Consider the following 16,442-nt stretch of genomic DNA (forward strand, 5'->3'; position numbering starts at 1 on the left):
TCTAGAGCAGTGGCTCCCGTCCTGGGCTCCTCTTGTACCTCTCTGGCGGTGGTGTGCAATGTTCGTGCGAAGTGAATCGCTAAATTGTACCGTGGCACTACTAAACATCGACTGCTGTTGTGTCTCGTCGCCACTGCCCGGATATTGCCGGACTCTGCCGACCGCCGGCACTGGTTTGGAGTACCGTTTATAAACATTTTCATTGGCGCATGATACCCCCCCCCCCCAATAACAGATTTAGTTTTGCAGGGTATGGCAGCGGCCCGATCGTCCAGAAACATTTGTGAACCGCACTGCTTAACAATTGCGAACCGCACCGCTCTCTGTCATCGGCCCAAGTGATGGACCACATCCGGCTATCCCGAGGGCCCCCCCGGCCCTAACGAGGGGCTTTGTGTGCTCATCTGCCTCCTCCACGCGGCCAGCGAGCCTGAGTGTTGTTTGCACGGAGAACCCGGCCACCTGGCGTCTCTCCATTGGGCCCCGTGCCTCGTATTTAAGTGGAGGTCCCATGTACTGGCCCTTAATCTCTGTCTCTGTCTGTGTGTCTCTCTCTGTGTCTCTCTCTGCCTGTGTCTCTCTGTCTCAGTGTCTCTGTGTGTGTCTCTCTCTCGGTCTTTCTCTGTGTGTTTCTCTGTGTCTCTCTCTGCGTGTGTCTCTCTGTGTATGTGTCTCTCTCTCGGTCTTTCTCTGTGTGTCTCTCTCTGTGTCTCTCGCTGTGCCAGGGACCATGACGTCGCTCCTGGCAGCAGCCACGCTCCTGTGCGCGGTCGCGTGCGTCGGAGAAGGCAGGGTCCAGAGGACGTTGGATTCCGGTACTGGCAGTCTACAAACAATCTATAAACTATAAATTACTACAAACTATTTATTTTTATTTACCAGGTAAGGCCCCGCGGAGCTATGCAGCTTTTTTTTCAAAAGCTACCTGGCAAAAAATGAAGGCTCAACGAGGTGGCTTATGTGAAAATTGATAGCAGCCAATATCTATCATATAAACGCACGTGTCTATATATACTATATATACACACAGTACATGTCTGTATAATAGGTGGTGGAAATGTGACGGTGTGTGACGCTGTTTTCCCATAGCCGGCACTTCTCAGAACATTTGAGACATATTTTAATTGTGGCTTATGTCGTCGTGTAGGTATAATGTCCATTTAGTTTCAATCAAATCAAGATGCCACGTTGGGCGAACACGCCAATTGGTTTATCATTAAAAAAACGTAAGGCTGTTAACAATTCTACATGAATCATCGTCATCATCAGCTATTAATAAAACACAAATCTCAGCTTGGCATCACATACAGTGCCTAAGCACAGTGATCGAACCTCAAAATGATCTAATTATTGTGAATCATACTATTGGTCGTGAAAGGCTAAGACATTTTTGCAATATCTAATCAGCTCAGAATGAGAATCTGAATATGTATTCATACTGGAGGAAGCCGATGAGCTATGCAGCTCTTGTTAACAGATGTTCAAGGGGGCGTGCTACGATCGCGAGATGTTAACTACCTCACCTTGTACACAGGAGGTCGCGCGTTCGATCCCGACACGAACAACTCTTTATTTGCAGTTCGCGGTGTCTCTCTGTCACCTGGATTTTTTTCCGGGTCCTCCGGTTTTTCCCTCCTCATTTAAAATCAACATCACGCGTTTAGGGTATTTGGCTGCTATATATTTCCACGTGATAAGCCACTTTGTTGAACTATTACTTGTGGCCAGGTCGCTTCTGAAAAAAGCTATTATATAGCTTTGTGGGCCTTACCTGGTAAAATAAAATTTATTAGTTTAATAAATTATGATTTAAAGCTTTCGTGACTGCAGGGATTCATATTCTTGGTTCTTTCGGTAAAGTCACCACGTAGAAGGGAAACAATAAAATAATAAAAATATAAAACAATAAAATTATCACGACGTTTCGACTGCAACACAAGCAATCATCATCAGGTGTGAAAACCACAGCAATAACATTTTATTATGAAGAAAATTTTGTTTTATATTTTTATTCTTTTATTGTTTCCCTTCTACGTGACTTTACCGAAAGAACCAAGAATATAGTTTCATAAAGTCAAGTGGGTCGTTTGAAATAAACGGGGTTGCCTCTAAATGGATTACCCTATGTTGTATACGCTGTGCCCAGATTTAAATGCTTATTGTGACTGAGTGGCTGATGTAAGCTCCACTTATGTTCCATGAGGACGATATGGTTGATAGTTAGCACACGTGTAATGTGATATATACTTTTAACAAAACAAAAGTGAAAACAAATTACGATTTGGACCCTCAAAAAATATTCTGATCGTGTAGTCTGGTTTCACTCATAGGGCAGGCTCAGCCTAAAGTTATCCAATGCTTTGAGTCTCGTGTTGTGTTGGCTGGGCCACATAGCCCGCATGCGCAGCCATCACATGCCCAAGCAGCTTCTGTTTGGCCGAAAAGAGGGGGCGAAATGGGCGCGGCACGGGCTTGGGAAGAGGTGGACTGATGCGGTCCATGAGGATGAGGTTCATGAAGGACGCTGCTACTGGCCAGTTGGAGGCAGTCGCCCTCCAACAACAGCAGAGAGCGGAGGAACGACGCTCACAACAACGAGCGGAGCACCGGGTGGATACAACACAACGAGTTGGCGCATTGGGGAGTACAGGCGGTGCATCTGCCGGTATTCTCAGTCAGTCAACCCACAGCACATGAGTTTGTCCAATAGCCTCCTGCCAGCAGCGATCCTTCCACACTTTCCGTGACAACCTCGAAGTGCACCTAGCATGGCACACACGCTGTGGTGATATCACGGCCAGTCGGTGCATGGTGTTGTTATAATTGCACTCATTGACGGAATGGTTTGGCTTGTGTGTTCTGCTGTGCCCTGCAGGCTGGGGAAATGACATCGAGTGGGTTCAGACTTATGAAGAGGGCCTTCTGAGAGCCAAAGAGACGTGCGTACACTCTGATGACTTCCACACATCTCATAGCTCATTTTAACACGCAGTAGGCTTTTGCGATCAATATCATCCATAATACAGTGGGTTTTTGGGAGGGGTTAGATCGCGTAAATATAAATGTGGCGTTAAACCAGCCACCACTCGAAACATGCCAATTGAAAAAAAAAGACTCACAAGTGATGTCGTCACATGTATCCCTCTTCTTCTTGGTTCTCTCGGTAAGAAGATGAATCCCTGCAGGCACGAAAGCTGTAAATCGAAATCTATCCCTCTATTTAAGGAACGAAACAGGTGGACTTCTCCACAAATCTGGCTGTCGCCTGATGAAGCTAGTTGGAATTACTTGGGAAACGACATTCTCAGATTGTAAATGTTGTGGATGTACCCCCCAACACACCGGTGTGCTGTACTAGTAACGAATTTGCATGTTTATTTACAAACCTTACCAATTGGCTGTGTCGGGTGGTGGCGGAGTTAACGACATATTCATATTTCTGTGATCTAACCCAAAAAAAAAGCTGTCTTATGGATTATATATCATTACTAACCTAAACTATTGTTTTTATTTGACCAGGTAAGGCCAATTGAGCTATATAGATATTTTTAGAAGCGAGCTGGGCCATAAAGGATAGTTAAACGAAATGGATTATCGTGTGGAAATGTATAGCAGCCAAATGCTCTAGACGCGTGATGTTGGATTCTAAATGTGGAGGAAAAAACTGGAGAACCCGCAGACAAAACCACGCGACCACGGGAAGAGAGAAAGACGCAAACTCAAAATATACAGCAGCAGCAGGCGTTAGGGTCGGAATCGAACCCACGAACTCCTGTAAACCAGGCGAGGTAGTTAACATATCCTAGCCAGTGTGATGATGATGAGAGAGAGAGACACGCAAACTCAAAATATACAGCAGCAGCAGGCGTTAGGGTCGGGATCGAACCCACGACCTCCTGTATACCAGGCGAGATAGTTAACATCGAACCCACGACCTCCTGTATACCAGGCGAGATAGTTAAGATGTAATTAGGGAATGCCTGAAACGTCACCTATTATATTTCTGTTTCCTTTAAAGTCCTCATCGACGAATGTGTTGCATACGGTGTTTTTGCTGTTGGTATTTGAATAGAAATTGAAACACGTGGAAGGAGATCGCATGACGGGTTGCTATGCTGCAGTGTGGGAATGGCGCTGCGGTGGCTAGGAGATGTTAACTACCTCGCCTGGTATACAGGAGGTCGTGGGTTCGATCCCGACCTGGTGTGTCTCTCTCCTCGTGGTCGCGTGGATATGTCTCCAGGTCCTCCGTTTTTTCCCCTCCACATTTACAATCAACATCACGCGTTTAGAGTATTAGGCTGCTATACATTTCCACACGATAAGCCACTTTGTTGAATTTTCATTCGTGGCCAGGTCGCTTCTGAAAAATAGCTACATCGCTCAGTGGTACTTACCTGGTAAAATTAAAATAGTAAAAAAAGTATTGTTTTTACATACATTTTCCATTTTAAGGTCACACGGTGTTATTGACGAACGTGTTGCGTTTGTGTACAACGCACGAATGTATGTATGTGTATGTATGTTGAACTTATTTCGCATGTATGTTGAACTTATTTCGCACCGTACGTAGCCAACCGTGCTAATCGGAGGTGCAGGGGAGAAGGACAACAACACTAAACACACAAAAAACAGTTATAAAGAAATGAGCTTTCATTCTAGATGTTTTAAAAGTGCAAAGCTCTTCAGTGGCGTCCTAATCTCGGAACGAAGAACGTTCCAGACGGCCGCAGAAGCGCGATGTGAAATCGCTCGATGCGGCGCCCGCCTTTGTCCGATGGGCCGCTTGGCGCGACGATGGCCGGAGTTCACGTCGCCGTTTTCTTTAATGCTCCTTGACGAACGGAGTTCGATGGCGGTGATGAAAGATAAATAAACGTGTTGCTCTGACGCCCGCAACGCGTGCCCCACAGGAGGCAGCCGCTCATGCTCATCATCTGGCTGGAAACCTGCCCCTACAGTAAAGGTGAGCTTGCGCCACGGAAGGACGTGGGAGCTGATGGGACTTGCCGATGGACCGGTTAGCGGCAGTGTCGAGATCGGCCTCTGCCGAGGAGGTTCGTGATGGACGTTGCGTGCGGGGGAAGTTGGAGGCAGCCGTCGTTCTCCAGCAACAGCGGAAGGCCAGAGGAGCGACGCTCACAACAACGCCGGGCAGCTAAAGCGCAGATAGCTAGTCTGCGTAGTGGGGGAGCACAGTTGGTGCATCTGACAGTCATCTCATTCGACCCATGGCGACTGGGTCCGTTGTGTGACCTCCTGCCAGCGGGCCTTCGACACTTCACGTGGCCTCAAAGTGCACCTAGCCTGGCACAAGCACCGCGGTGACGTCACCGCCACTTCGTGGTGAACGGCGTTTGTTATATATACATGTATGTGTATATATACATGTATATATACACATACATGTATATATACATGAATGTGTGTGTCTTTGTCTCTTGTTGGGAGCGGTAATTTAGCGGTTAGCGCACTGTGCTACGAACCTGGCAACACCAGTAACAATGATCTGAACTGGTCCTGGGCCTCTCCTATGTAAACTCAGCCTCAAATGAGTACCCGGTGCGATGTGTAAACATCGCCACTGGGGAGACAAAGACGGCCGGGCGTGGTGCTGTCCACCCACCCCCTCGTGTGCCGTGCCGGCCTTTATAGGTGCTCGCTTACAAGCACTTGCCCCTGCAGTCTTTTAAAGGCTATCTGGATATCTTTGTATTTGTTTCGTGTACCGGGGAGCGATCGTGTCCATTAACGCATTGCAGTATTTATATCTGCAAGGTAACGGAAGCGGCAAATGCATACCGGTAAATGCCACGCATTGGTTGTTGGTCCGGTCTGTGGTCGCGTGCAGAATTGCGCACCAGGATGAGTCAACACAGAGGCATTCAGAAGCTCGCCTCCGAGAACTTTATCTGCCTCAACGTTCGAGTAGGTCACCCGAGCCGGGGAGCTCACAGTTTGATGCCAAGCTGTCGACGATTCTTGATGATGACGACTTTCAGTTGCAGTTTATATATATACACACACACGATGCTCCAATAATATGTTTCCACTTACATGGGACTGTCGTTTAAAATTGAAAAAAGAACGGATGATGCACTATGAAATGATAACAAATAGCTTCAAAAAGTCAAAGAATCTCCACTTGTTCACCATCATTGTCAACACGTAGCCTGGAATCTTCTCCAGGTGCTGTCCAGAGTCAGGAGGCAGTAGCACATGTCACGTGGTGTTGGTGCACATTCTTAAAAGTGTTAACGTATTTTTTGAAGCACTCCGTAGAGTATCCTTGCCCGTTTACACAGCAATATATCGAAAGCAACTCAATCCTCCCGTAAAGCACGTGACTTCTGTGTGACCACCCGCACTTTGAATCCCTCTCTTCTCCCCGCCCACTGTGAAAACAGACGCTGCTGCTCCTCTGTGCAGCTCACTTCTGCTCCTGCCTTCCTTCTCTCTTCTTTCCTCTCTTCCCTCAACTCTCATCTTCATCCCCATTTTCTCTTCCTCCCTTTCTGCTGCCCATCTTGAGCCGTGCCCTCCTCCTCTTTATCCGTCTTGGGGACGCACATACCGACCCTCCCTCCCCTCCCCCTGTCTGCTGCTGCCCTTATGCGCAACTGGCTCTACTCCCCTCACCGTGATGCACCACGGGTGAATAGTTGCATTCGTACGATAGTCACCCTGTATCCGCTCAACGCTTCTGTAAATCAACTGCGAGTTTACTTGTGAACTGGCTCAGTCGACTCACACCGCGGGGGGGGGGATGCACAATTCAGCATCGAATTATGTTCGTGCAATAATTTAAACGTATCACGTGACAGTTGTTTTCGGCTCCGATTTCTGTTCGATTCAATGCAGTGCTTTGTCCCATTCGCGTGGCTATTGTCAGTTCGGTGGCACGTGGTCACGCCTGCGAATGCTGGTCTCTCGGGGTCCCTCACCGTGGTTAAACGGAATCGACTCTCCATAGAGGGCTCCTCTAGAGCAGTGCTTCTCAATCGGGGGGTGGGGTTACGCGGACCCCTGGGTGGTTACGTGAGGTGATTGATAAAATGTGTGAAATAATATGGCACGTGAGAGTCATTGGTGAATAATTATCACGCTGTCATGAATCTACCAACATAAAATAACGACGATGACATTTAAATCAACGTGGTCACCTAGAACGGTCGAAAATGCCTTGCTCAATGATCGTAATTTGTTAATTGATCGTATTCTATGAACAAATTAGGGCATGCGTGCAGAGCGTCCGTTTAAATTGTTTTTGTTCGCTTACAAGTTACTAGCAAGTTAGGATACCTCACCACAATGGACACGTGGTTATAATATTGATGCTCATTATTCATACGTTTATTTCTCAGAACGATGTTGGGGCCAGGCAAGGTGGGGTTATACTCAGTTGAAACTAAATCGAACAATGTGGGTACAGCAGCCAAAACAATGATGAGCCCCACTGTTGTGGAGCTCCCTCTAGAGGGGCCGTTCCGCCAGCAGCGTCGTGAGCGGGCAATTGCAGGGCTGCACCCTTCATCTCGTTTCAACATTTCATTCCAATGTCTCTACAGGCCGAGCCCAACGATCAGAACCTGGCTCCGGACGGTCGCTACGTTCCCAGGATCATGTTTGTGGGTGAGATCCCTAACCTGAGACGGGGTGTGCGTGTAGAACCACGGGGGGCTGGTGGATCATGGAAGGATGGAGCCGCTGCGTGCACACGCACGCACGCACGCGCGCATGCACACGCACGTGCGCGTGCGTGCATGCGTGTATGAGTAGAGAGAGTTGGTGCAGCAGTTAGCGTGCGTGTGCATGCGTGTGTGAGGGGAGAGAGTTGGCACAGCAGTTAGCGTGCGTGTGCATGCGTGAGTAGAGAGAGTTGGCACAGCGGTCAGCGTGCGTGTGCATGCGTGTGTGAGTAGAGAGAGTTGTGCAGCAGTTAGCGTGCGTGTGCATGCGTGTGTGAGTAGAGAGAGTTGGCGTAGCGGTTAGCGTGCGTGTGCATGCGTGTGTGAGTAGAGAGAGTTGTGCAGCAGTTAGCGTGCGTGTGCATGCGTGTGTGAGTAGAGAGAGTTGGCACAGCGGTTAGCGCTACGCCGTGCTACGAACCGAGTTCGATCCTCGCTTGCGGCCACCACCGGTGACGATTATCTGAACCGGTCCTGGGCCTCCGCTAGTTCGACTCAGCCTCAAATGAGTAGCTGGTGCGGTGTGTGAACATCGCCACTGGGGAGACAAAGGCGGCGGGGCATGGTGCTGGCTATCCACCTCCTCGTGTGCTGTTTCGAACCTCTGATTAGCACAGTTGGCTACGTGCGGTGTGAAAGAAGTTCAACATACGTTCCGGCCAATCATAGGTGCTCCTTAACGGCACTTGCCCCAATCGTCTGTTCAGACTATACGGGGGGGCTTTGTCTTTGACCCCTCACCTGCAATGGTGCCGGTAGTACAGCAAGTAGGTTACAGCCCCACTTGTGCGGAATCTGAGCGCTATGCCATGGCGATGCGTGGCATTCACCGAGACAAGCACGTGTCTGTAACACATTGAAACTTATGCCATCTAACCCAAAAAAAACATGTATTATGAAAAAAAGCCATGCTGGAGAAATGAATTGGCCAAACATCCCCAACCAGGACCCTCTTTAAAATAAGGCCTGCATGATGAGGGAGGAAGGGAGTGAGGCAGCTGGGTGGCTCAAAGGTGCAGAACCACTGAGTGGGCATCACTGGGTCACAATCCCAGTATGAGTCGACCATGATCTAAGTGGGTTCTCAAGTGGAGTGAGGTGTCCGCTCACCAATGATTCCACACACACACAAACAACATTACATTACATTTGGTTGGACTCTTAATTTCGGTCATTTTCGGGTCTGAGAATTAAATATTTGGGTTTCCCTATCTCAAGCAGTGACCATCGATTCTAGATTTTAAGCTTTCGTGACTGCAAGGATTCATACTCTTTGTTTTTTTTTCGGTAAAGTCAAGTAGGTAAAAATCAATAAAACCGTCACAGCAAAATTGCTGTATCTATGTATATCTATGTATAGATACAGCAATTCTGCTGTGATGGTTTCGACCTGAAGACGGAGGCTTGTGTTGCCTCCGAAACGTCGTTATTTAATTTAGTTGTCTTTTATTTTATAGATTTTTACCTACGCGACTTTACCGACAAAACCAAAGAGTAGAGCGGCCATCGCTTTCACGGATGAGCAAGTGCTGCCCTCTGCTGTGTAGACCAGGGCACTCGAAGGGTTGTGACTTTACCCAATAGCACCAAAGAGTATGGATCCTAGCAGTCACGAAAGCTTCAAATCTAGACTCGAAGGGTTCCCAGAGGCGGCTCTGTCGTCTTGGCTTCCACGGAGCGTCCCCTCACACGAAGGGTTCGTCTTCACCAAGTGACAGCGATAGCAAAACAATCGGCGTCACGTTTGTGGCACACCGTGACATTATCGGGAGTGTGTGCAGCCACCCCCGTGGTAACCTCATCCCGTGACACCACCACGTCTGCTCACCTGTCCACAACATCTTCACGTTCACCCCGCTCACCTGCACACCTTCGCCGACTATGCCGCAGACCCATCGTGGACCGTGCGAGGTGACATCACGGGCAGATACTCCAACCACCTGTACCTCTACCACGCGGCAGACGTGGACCTACGTGAGTGGCGCTCGTGGTGGTACCCGAGACTGGAGTGCGACGCACGCGGATACACGGAGACTGAACATGGAAATAGTGTACGGTGTTTCTTCCCGTCATTGGCGAACGTGGTAAAGTGACGAGATTAAGTGACGAGGTAAAGTGATGAGGTAAAGTGACGAGGTAAAGTGACGAGGTAAAGTGACGAGGTAAAGTGACGAGGTAAAGTGATGAGGTAAAGTGACGAGGTAAAGTGATGAGATAAAGTGACGAGGTAAAGTGACGAGGTAAAGTGACGAGGTAAAGTGACGAGGTAAAGTGATGAGGTAAAGTAACGAGATAAAGTGACGAGGTAAAGTGACGAGGTAAAGTGACGAGGTAAAGTGATGAGGTAAAGTGACGAGGTAAAGTGATGAGGTAAAGTGACGAGGTAAAGTGACGAGGTAAAGTGACGAGGTAAAGTGACGAGATAAAGTGATGAGGTAAAGTGATGAGGTAAAGTGACGAGGTAAAGTGATGAGATAAAGTGATGAGGTAAAGTGACGAGGCAAAGTGACGAGGTAAAGTGACGAGGTAAAGTGACGAGATAACGTGACGAGGAAAAGTGATGAGGTAAAGTGACGAGGTAAAGTGATGAGGTAAAGTGATGAGGTAAAGTGACGAGGTAAAGTGATGAGATAAAGTGACGAGATAAAGTGATGAGGTAAAGTGATGAGGTAAAGTGACGAGGTAAAGTGACGAGGTAAAGTGACGAGATGAAGTGACGAGGTAAAGTGACGAGGTAAAGTGATGAGGTAAAGTGACGAGGTAAAGTGACGAGATAAAGTGATGAGGTAAAGTGATGAGGTAAAGTGATGAGATAAAGTGACGAGGTAAAGTGACGAGGTAAAGTGACGAGGTAAAGTGACGAGACAAAGTGACGAGGAAAAGTGATGAGGTAAAGTGACGAGGTAAAATGACGAGGTAAAGTGACGAGATAAAGTGACGAGGTAAAGTGATGAGGTAAAGTGACGAGGTAAAGTGATGAGGTAATGTGACGAGGTAAAGTGACGAGGTAAAGTGATGAGGTAAAGTGACGAGGTAAAGTGATGAGATAAAGTGATGAGGTAAAGTGACGAGGCAAATTGACGAGGCAAAGTGACGAGGTAAAGTGACGAGATAAAGTGACGAGGTAAAGTGATGAGATAAAGTGATGAGGTAAAGTGACGAGATAAAGTGATGAGGCAAAGTGATGAGGTAAAGTGACGAGGTAAAGTGACGAGGTAAAGTGATGAGGTAAAGTGACGAGGTAAAGTGATGAGGTAAAGTGACGAGGTAAAGTGATGAGATAAAGTGATGAGGTAAAGTGACGAGGCAAATTGACGAGGTAAAGTGACGAGGTAAAGTGACGAGATAAAGTGATGAGGTAAAGTGACGAGGTAAAGTGATGAGATAAAGTGATGAGGTAAAGTGACGAGGCAAAGTGACGAGGTAAAGTGACGAGGTAAAGTGACGAGATAACGTGACGAGGAAAAGTGATGAGGTAAAGTGACGAGGTAAAGTGATGAGGTAAAGTGATGAGGTAAAGTGACGAGGTAAAGTGATGAGATAAAGTGACGAGATAAAGTGATGAGGTAAAGTGATGAGGTAAAGTGACGAGGTAAAGTGACGAGGTAAAGTGACGAGATGAAGTGACGAGGTAAAGTGACGAGGTAAAGTGATGAGGTAAAGTGACGAGGTAAAGTGACGAGATAAAGTGATGAGGTAAAGTGATGAGGTAAAGTGATGAGGTAAAGTGATGAGGTAAAGTGATGAGGTTAAGTGACGAGGTAAAGTGACGAGGTAAAGTGACGAGGCAAAGTGATGAGATAAAGTGACGAGGTAAAGTGATGAGGTAAAGTGATGAGATAAAGTGACGAGGTAAAGTGACGAGGTAAAGTGACGAGGTAAAGTGACGAGACAAAGTGACGAGGAAAAGTGATGAGGTAAAGTGACGAGGTAAAATGACGAGGTAAAGTGACGAGATAAAGTGACGAGGTAAAGTGATGAGGTAAAGTGACGAGGTAAAGTGATGAGGTAATGTGACGAGGTAAAGTGACGAGGTAAAGTGATGAGGTAAAGTGACGAGGTAAAGTGATGAGATAAAGTGATGAGGTAAAGTGACGAGGCAAATTGACGAGGCAAAGTGACGAGGTAAAGTGACGAGATAAAGTGACGAGGTAAAGTGATGAGATAAAGTGATGAGGTAAAGTGACGAGATAAAGTGATGAGGCAAAGTGATGAGGTAAAGTGACGAGGTAAAGTGACGAGGTAAAGTGATGAGGTAAAGTGACGAGGTAAAGTGATGAGGTAAAGTGACGAGGTAAAGTGATGAGATAAAGTGATGAGGTAAAGTGACGAGGCAAATTGACGAGGTAAAGTGACGAGGTAAAGTGACGAGATAAAGTGATGAGGTAAAGTGACGAGGTAAAGTGATGAGGTAAAGTGACGAGATAAAGTGATGAGGCAAAGTGATGAGGTAAAGTGATGAGGTAAAGTGACGAGGTAAAGTGATGAGATAAAGTGACGAGGTAAAGTGATGAGGTAAAGTGATGAGGTAAAGTGACGAGGCAAAGTTATGAGGTAAATTGACGAGGTAAAGTGATGAGGTAAAGTGACGAGGTAAAGTGACGAGGTAAAGTGACGAGGTAAAGTGACGAGGTAAAGTGACGGGGTAAAGTGACGGTGATGCTAAAGTGCAGCATCATCATAATGTAAGGTAGGTTAATTTATAAACAATGATTTAATACTTTAATATTCATTTTTAATGTACTTTCTGTCCATTATATCCAATTTTTATTTTTGTATCATAATAATGTTCGTGTATTTAATCGCTTATTTACGTATTTATTTAAGATGATTCATTTGCAAATCTGACTGTATCCACTACTCACAAACATTTGAAGGGGCACCCCCAGTGGCAGCTATCCCTTTGCAGAATAAGGTGTTTTAGCACGTGGCCTGCAATCTGGTATCAGCCTGCCAGTAGGTAGAGAAGAATTCCATGTGTAATCCTAATTGAGTAATGCTATTGATGATGATAAAGTTGGTGATGATGATGATAAAGTTGGTGATGATAAAGTTGGTGATGATTAAGTTGGTGATGGCGATGAAATCTCTGTCGGTTGTGCGTGTCTCCTAGTCTACAAGTCTATGAATCGGGCCCTGCAGCTTCTCAAGGATGAGCTGTGAGCGACACCGGGTGCAACCTGGTGCCTGGTTTAATCAACCTGGCAGGATGATGGGTTGAGTGGACCTTCATAGGTGGCGATAATGACAATCATTAAACTGGTAAATGTTGAAATCTGTTGAGAACCACCCGTAAACTTGTGTAACATTATAAGGGTCCTGTATTTGATTCGGTAATGGTTCTGTAATGGATAAGATAAGGGTTCTTTATTGGATGAGATCATGCTTTTGTTTTGGATGAATACTGGTGCAAAATTGTGAGGTATCCTCGTTCTGTAGTATGAGACAATGGTTGTTTTATAATGGATGAGACACTGATTTTATATTGTTTGGGACAATTAAATTATCCTTTAATAGTGAGGTGACGGTTTGTCATAGAATAAGACGAAGGCACGAAATTTAATGATAACACAATGAATGGTTCAAACTTGGATTAAGGCAATTCTGTGGATCGGATGAGACAATGGTGATGTATTGATGCTTGAGAATGGTTCTTATTGAATTAAACAGTGGTTTCTTATTTAGTTAAACAGTGGTTTCTTATTGAATAAAACAGTGGTTCTGTATTGTATGAGAGAATGCCTCTGCAATGGATGAGACTCTGGTTCTATTAAAATAACATAAAACGACGCACAATAAAGAACTATTCCAGTGTCAAGTTACGTTTTCAGTGTCTTCCAACCTATAGATGAGATCAGTTGGCATAGCAGTGTGGTCGTATATGGAACACAGTGCCAGGAATGAAATATGTAAATCATCGTGTGGGTTTGTGAGTAATGGAAAGTTAATTACCCATTGTCCCATCAAAGGGAAGTTTGTAATCAATATACAGTATACATCATTTGCTGTGATGTGGTCTATGGATCAGATGCGTGGACATTGCCAAAGAAAACTGAGCATAATCTGAAACATGTGCAGAGAGGCATGGGGAATGTGCAACCAGAACTAAACTAAATTTTTATTTTTTATTTTACCAGGTAAGGCCCACTAAGCTGTATAACTCTTTTTTAGAAGCGACCTGACCACAACTTATAGCTCAACGAAGTGGCTTATCATGTGGAAATGTATAGCAGCCACATACTCTTTGTTTTTTTCGGTAAAGTCACGTAGGTAAAATAAAATAAATGAAAACAACTACATTAAATCACTACGTTTCGGAGGCACTTAAAGAACAATTAAAGAACTCATGGACTGAAAGAAAGTAAGTGGTGCTTGGGGCAGGACAAGTCGCTACAAGAGGGATGATGGCTGATGGTCGAGACTAATGTGGGAGTGTCAGTCCAAGGAGGGAATGCGCCCGAGCTCCTGTGCAGCTGCTGGGTGGATTATTTCCATTGTGAGATCACGAGAGATGGCGACGGCCTGGAACAGAAGGCCTTCATCCAACAGTGGATAGATCATGGGTGACGGTGGTGATGGTGGTGACGATGAGATTAATGCACGAGTGGTGAAGGATTGAGAGAATGAGCACGATTAAAATAAATTGTGGACGAATGAATAAGCGGAAGGGGATAGGGGGTGGTAATGGATGAGCGTTCACGTCACCCCCCTCGTCAGCCCCCCGCCATCCCGGGGAAGCTAATCCCAGTCAATATGCAACGTTGGCCCAACGTTGACCGGGCACGTTGGTCCAACGTTTCATGTTGAGAGGGATGATGCAATGAGCAGACTGCCGAAGTCTGCAAGCTCGAACTCTACAATCTCTACGAACTCTACAATCTCTACGAAATCACGGATCTCAAAGGCACACGCTAAAATAAACAAGCGCTCTATACGAGCATCTCACGAGTTTCTAGACGATTACGTGAATGCATGAATAGGTAAATTAACGACCAAAGAAACGATTGAACACACGTTAAATGAACCATACTGTACATTTAGTGACGCAATTCATTGTCAATTAAATGCATACTCAAATGAATGGAATACATAAATTAACAGATAAAGTATTAAATAAATTATTATGCAATTAACAAGATGAAAGATTAAATACATTACCAAATTCAAAAGTTATCGAAACGAACGGCTAACTCTATGACCAACCGAATTAATCAATAAATTATTGAATGAGTTAACTGATGAATTTCCAACTGATTAAATGATCAAATTAATACTATAAAATCATAGTCACTAAATAAGTGAATGTACAGAGTGGACCATACGTATCTACCTGATTTGTTTAGCCTATAACTTTTGAAAATAAAATAAAAACACAAACTCTAAACGATAGAACATTATTTAATTCGTGGAGATTCGATATAATTACGGACAAAAAGTAATATCTTGTAAATGACCGCCTGCATTACGTTGGCAAATCCGTGCTCTTTCAACGGCATTTTCCATCACTCTCCCTTACTTTTCTCATTGACACAATCTCCCTTGCTTGCTCCCAAGAAGTCGGAGATCGACTGGCTCTAGGTCTGCCAACACCGCTTTGCATTCACCGTTGTTACCGATTTCCGAATTTGGGAAATCAACGCCCCAATACGGTGCGGAGTTGAACAATTGTTTCTGAAATAAATTTAAACTATTATTGCACGTTGCTGAGGTGTAAAACCGGTTCATCATAAACGCCTCGGCTTATACTTTATTTGTGCAGCAAAATAAAGAAATAATTTAACACAAAATACCGCTATTTCAAATCAGGTAGTTCCTCATGGCCCACCCTGTACAACTAAACGACCAAATGAACACAAAAACAAATATATATGGGTATATTAACTCGATGACCCGTACACCAATTCAATCACGCAATGAATGAGGAACTGAATAGCCCAACATGACAAGCAAATGATCAATTGCCGAATTAAATGATCCAAAGAGAGAATGAAAAACTAAACGCCCAATTAAATGTCTACATATCCCTACGAATGAGTAACTAAACGCCCAATTGAATGTCTACATATCCCTACGAATGAGTAACTAAACGCCCAATTGAATGTCTACATATCCCTACGAATGAGTAACTAAACGCCCAATTGAATGTCTAAATATCCCTTCGAATGAACAACTAAACGCCCAATTGAATGTCTACATATCCCTACGAATGAGTAACTAAACGTCCGACCAACTCAATGAATGAAAAACCAACTGACCCAAAGAATGAATAAGAATACAGTGTAGAGTATAAAAGAAAATAGACAGACTATGCACCTTCATATTTCTGTCCCTCCACATACTTTTTTGTACCCATTAGCCGAAAGGCATTCCGGGAGTATTTTATTCATGACATTTTTAAATAAACTGGCCACCTATAATGCAATGTCAGCAATATTTATTATAATAACCCATACATGTCGACCCTTCATTAGTGCCCTACCTTATTACAGACCAATTCAGGACCTTATTGGTCACCCCGTGCCCGAATACATCTCAATGTTCATCCTACAAAGTCCCATCACAAGGGAGAAATACAAATAAATATATTTTTCTGTGCCAGTATTGAAACGGCTGTACGCCGTATGGACCTGAAAACGCAATTTTCCTGCACAAGAAGACGGGGTAAACCGTATGGGTTCACACGGTATGCTAATGCTTCGTCATACACTTTTAATTATTGAAGGGTTTCTCTGTTATTCAACAACTACTCTTCGG

General features: G+C 45.1%; 1 protein-coding gene across 1 annotated transcript; it reads left to right on the top strand.

The window, feature by feature from the left end:
* The first annotated feature begins 256 nt into the window (after positions 1–256).
* LOC116943815 (anterior gradient protein 2-like) lies at positions 257–13,512 on the top strand. The gene is made up of 7 exons (XM_032957042.2): positions 257–815; positions 2,876–2,939; positions 4,914–4,966; positions 5,852–5,928; positions 7,569–7,632; positions 9,579–9,662; positions 12,802–13,512. The coding sequence occupies exons 1-7, from the start codon at positions 512–514 to the stop codon at positions 12,849–12,851; spliced, it is 696 nt and encodes a 231-aa protein (XP_032812933.2). The 5' UTR covers positions 257–511; the 3' UTR covers positions 12,852–13,512.
* The last annotated feature ends 2,930 nt before the right edge of the window (positions 13,513–16,442 follow it).

Source organism: Petromyzon marinus, chromosome 19 (assembly GCF_048934315.1).
Source record: "Petromyzon marinus isolate PM22_M1 ecotype Great Lakes invasive population chromosome 19, UKy_Petmar_22M1.pri1.0, whole genome shotgun sequence".
Lineage (NCBI taxonomy): Eukaryota > Metazoa > Chordata > Hyperoartia > Petromyzontiformes > Petromyzontidae > Petromyzon > Petromyzon marinus.

What these genes read in the sequence shown, in the direction of transcription:
- LOC116943815 (XM_032957042.2), top strand. Translation starts at nt 512, where the DNA reads ATGTACTGGCCCTTAATCTCTGTCTCTGTCTGTGTGTCTCTCTCTGTG. An exon ending in TCCCAGGATCATGTTTGTGG is followed by an intron (nt 7,633 to 9,578) that starts GTGAGATCCCTA and finishes ACTATGCCGCAG; the next exon opens with ACCCATCGTGGACCGTGCGA. An exon ending in CGCGGCAGACGTGGACCTAC is followed by an intron (nt 9,663 to 12,801) that starts GTGAGTGGCGCT and finishes CGTGTCTCCTAG; the next exon opens with TCTACAAGTCTATGAATCGG.